The 3616-nt window shown below is 58.1% G+C and overlaps 1 protein-coding gene across 1 annotated transcript; it reads left to right on the forward strand.

Moving 5' to 3' along the window:
- The first annotated feature begins 418 nt into the window (after positions 1-418).
- LOC138816146 (golgin subfamily A member 2-like) lies at positions 419-3015 on the forward strand. Its single transcript, XM_070005684.1, has 3 exons — positions 419-1662; positions 1706-2225; positions 2299-3015. The coding sequence occupies exons 1-3, from the start codon at positions 419-421 to the stop codon at positions 3013-3015; spliced, it is 2481 nt and encodes an 826-aa protein (XP_069861785.1).
- Positions 3016-3616: the final 601 nt, after the last annotated feature.

A 3616-nucleotide genomic window follows, 5' to 3' on the forward strand; every position in this document is an offset into this window, starting at 1 on the left:
ACCCTGCACCAGTTCCCAGGGGAGGTCCCACTGTGCTGCCAACCAAACTGGACGGGATGTGTGGGGATGGGGCCACAGGGACAGCTGTCATTTTGACTACCCCATTCTGCCTGGGTCACAAGACTCTGGCCACACCCTCTATTTTTCCCCTGTTTTTCTGACCAATGGGATCCAAGAATAGAGGCCACGCCCACCTTCCATGCTGCCTAGTAGCACTGGTATTCCCTCAACTGACTCACACCACTACCAGCAGTGGAGGGAGGTAGAGGTACGGAGTGGTGAGCCAGCGAGTCGAGGTGAATCGAGGTGACATAGTTGGTGCATCGAGGTAGATAGAGTTGGTGGTGACTGGAGAACGGAGGTGACATCCAAGAGCCTGGGAATGTGGCCCCCACATCTTCCCCGTCCCAGCGCTAGGATGTCTGAACAAACAAGACTGAAAAAGTTAGCCGCAGGAAAGAGACTCCTGGAAGAATACCAGCGGAGGAATGGTCCTACCGGATCTGCAGAACCCAAGAGAAAGAAGAAGACGAAAAAAGGAGGTAACCCCAAGACAAACGCCGCAGGGGACGGTCATTCAGCTGAGGGTGTGGCCAAAGACCACACAGGCCTTGAGCCTCCCCTGCTTCTGGGCACAGTCAGAGCTGCCGGGGTCAAGAGTGACCCGGGTCCCTCCGCCACCGAGGACCTCAAAAGGTGCTACCAACACCTGGTGCTTGCCCTCGATGCCAGCAGAATACAAAACGAGCAGCTCTGCAGAGAGATCGAACACCTGAAGCAGGAAAATAAGAAGCTGCAGGAGCGGCAGGAGGAGACCGCTTGTGTGCACGAGGCACGGGGAGCAGAGCTGGAGCAGTACAAGCTATCCGTGCAGAAGATGGTGGCTTCAGAAAAATCCAGTTTACAATCTGCCCTGGCCCACATGCGGCAGGTGGCCGACGGAAGAGCCCTGGAGCGGGACCACCTCACCAGCCGCCTGCAGGCTGCAGAGCAGCGTGTGACGGAGCTGGAGATGGAGCTGTCTGCCGTTTCCACCACAGAGACTGACACCGAGCTCCACAACCTCGAGCTCACGAAAGCCCTGAACCGCCTGACGCTGCAGCTCCAGCAGAAGAGCAGAAGCTGTGAAGACCTGGAGGATGAGAACACCGAGCTGCGGGACAGGCTGGACGCGCTCCTGACGCAGAAGGCCAACATGAAGATCCAAATCAAAAAGTCCCAGCGGGCGCTGGTGGAGCACGCAGAGTTGGAAAGACAACTCAAGAGCATGAGAGAGCTGGCCACCACCTTCAAGCTGGAGAGAGACTCCCTGGAGGAGGACCTGTGGGTGGAGAGCTGTACGGGGAAGGAGAAGGCCAGGCAGCTCTTAGAGGAGGTGGGCAGGCCGAGAGAGGAGAAAGAGCAAGGGGCCAGGCAGGTGTTGGAGCTGGAGGGCGAGCTGGTGGAGCTGAGAGTGCAGCTGGCAGAGCTGCAGCGCCCTGCGGGGCCATCTCAGGCTGAGCAGCGGCTGCAGGCTCAGGCCCTGCAGTTGCAGAAGGAGCTCAAGACCCTGGAGGAGCAACTTTACCTCCAGGTGGAGGAGAACCAGAGCCTCCGTGTCCACAGCCTGGAGCAGCAGCAGCGGCGGTGGCTACTGGAGAAGAAGGCGGAGGAATGGGAACAGCATGCAGTGGACCGGTGCAAGATCCTGGAGACGATTGAGAAGGAGCACGAAACCACGATACGCACTGGTGTGCAACCGCGAGCTGAACGAGCAGCTGGCCCAGCTGCAGGACGCCTGGCAGAGGCTGAGCGCTGAGAAGGACTCGCTCGCCGGACTCCTGCACACCAAGCAGCAGGAGAAGAAACATCTTCAGGAGAAGCTGGAGCAGCGGGAGGAGACGTTCAAAGAATGGAAGGAGATGGCTGAGTCCAAGCTCCAAGAGGCCGAGGAGCTGCAGGATCGGTCCCTGGCCCAGCTGCAGCAGCTCAGAGCCACCTGTGAGCAGCACCTGGCCACCCATCAGCAGCTGAGCGCGGAGAAGGAGGCCCTGCAGCAGCACCTGCGGAGGCAGACCCAGCGGCTGGAGCAGCTGCAGCAGAAGCAGGTGCAGAGCACATTGGAGGACCGGACGGTGCCTCCAAAGTTCCAGGACACACTGACGTGCCTGGAAGCCACGAGGCAGGAGAATGCGCAGCTGCGTTCCCAGCTGAGGCTCCTGGCTCTCTCTAGAGAAGGCGAAGGCGTGAGCAGAGGGGACGACAAGGGGGAGGAGGGATTTTTACTGTGCAGCACTCTCCGTCGCTGAATCTAAGAAGGCGCAGCTCAGCCATGAGCTGCAGGAGCAGCAGGCCCGCTGCGAGGGCCTGGCCCACCTGGCAGCCCGGTGCCAGACAGAGCTGGAGCGCCAGGCCCTCTACCCCAAGACCTGGCACCACAGTGCACCTGCGGAGGGAGAGCAGGTCGCCCAGGGGCCCAGGAAGCGGCTGAAGATCTGCTTCACCTACGACCTGCCTGGCCAGGTGGACCAGCAGAGTCCAGCGGACGACCTCCCCCGTCGCTGCAGCCTGCTGTCAGAGCGCATCGGCGCCGTGGAGGAGGAGATGGCATCCTGTGAACAGCAGATGGGCGTCCTGGATGAGCTGAAGCACGAGAAGGAAGAGCGCGTCCGCCGGCTGTCGCAGGAGAAGAGGGAGAAGAAGAAGGAGCTGCAGGAACTGCTGCTGCGCCTGACAGGGCAGGGCACAGTGGGCCGGGACTCGAGGCCGGCCGCTGACCTCACCCCTGCTGCAGAGGCCCCCGCAGACCTGGAGGGGCCCTTGCAAGGGGAAGTTGCAGAGGAGGAGCAGGAGCACGGGGCTGAGAAGGCGCAACTCGAAGACAACACGGAGCCTGCCCCAGGAGAAGCCGGGTGTCTTGGCCCCCCGACAGCCCCACCGCAGAGCAGGTGGTGTTGCTGCAGCCTGGCATCCAGCAGCACCAAGAGCATGCAGGCCCGGACAACCAGGGCTCCTTCCCTTTCATCTATAGACTGACGCAAATGATGGGTTTGAGGTAGTTGCCATCCAGAGAGCTGGGGGCCAACGCCCAGAGCACGGCTCCTGCCTTCCTTCACATACTTGGGGACGTGGCCGCTGGGCGCCGCTCTCTCAGGGCTTGTTAGGATGAGGGAAGGGCCAAAAGCCAGAGACATCTCCTAGTCCACTGGTCAGCAGAGAAGGGGCCGTGAGGAGGATGGGAAGCGATGACACGGGTTTTCTATTAGCTCGTTGTAGTAGAGATGCTATTTTCATGGATCCAGTACTAGCATACTCACATTATTTTTGATATATTTGATGCTGATTTATGGAGCAGGCTCCAAAATTCCTTAGACTTTTTTCAGGAAAAGTTTATATTTCCTCAAATGAGTCATTCCATTATTGACCATGATATGTTGGTGCATTCATGCTCTGCACCAGCAACACTGAATTTTCTCATTTGTATTTTAATCTACTATGATGGTACTACTAATCTACAATTAGAGGTGTCCTGTAGTGGAAAACCTACAGCAAGCAAATAAGTACAGAAATGTAATTCAGAATAACTTAATATACTTGTGAATTGTTCAAGTGTATATTCATTGAAGCCAATAAAATA

The sequence above is a fragment of the Dipodomys merriami genome, unplaced genomic scaffold (genome assembly GCF_024711535.1).
Source record: "Dipodomys merriami isolate MVZ:Mamm:240054 unplaced genomic scaffold, mDipMer1.0.p SCAF_69, whole genome shotgun sequence".
NCBI lineage: Eukaryota > Metazoa > Chordata > Mammalia > Rodentia > Heteromyidae > Dipodomys > Dipodomys merriami.

What these genes read in the sequence shown, in the direction of transcription:
- LOC138816146 (XM_070005684.1), top strand. Translation starts at nt 419, where the DNA reads ATGTCTGAACAAACAAGACTGAAAAAGTTAGCCGCAGGAAAGAGACTC. An exon ending in AAGGCGGAGGAATGGGAACA is followed by an intron (nt 1,663 to 1,705) that starts GCATGCAGTGGA and finishes ACGATTGAGAAG; the next exon opens with GAGCACGAAACCACGATACG. An exon ending in TCTCTAGAGAAGGCGAAGGC is followed by an intron (nt 2,226 to 2,298) that starts GTGAGCAGAGGG and finishes GAATCTAAGAAG; the next exon opens with GCGCAGCTCAGCCATGAGCT.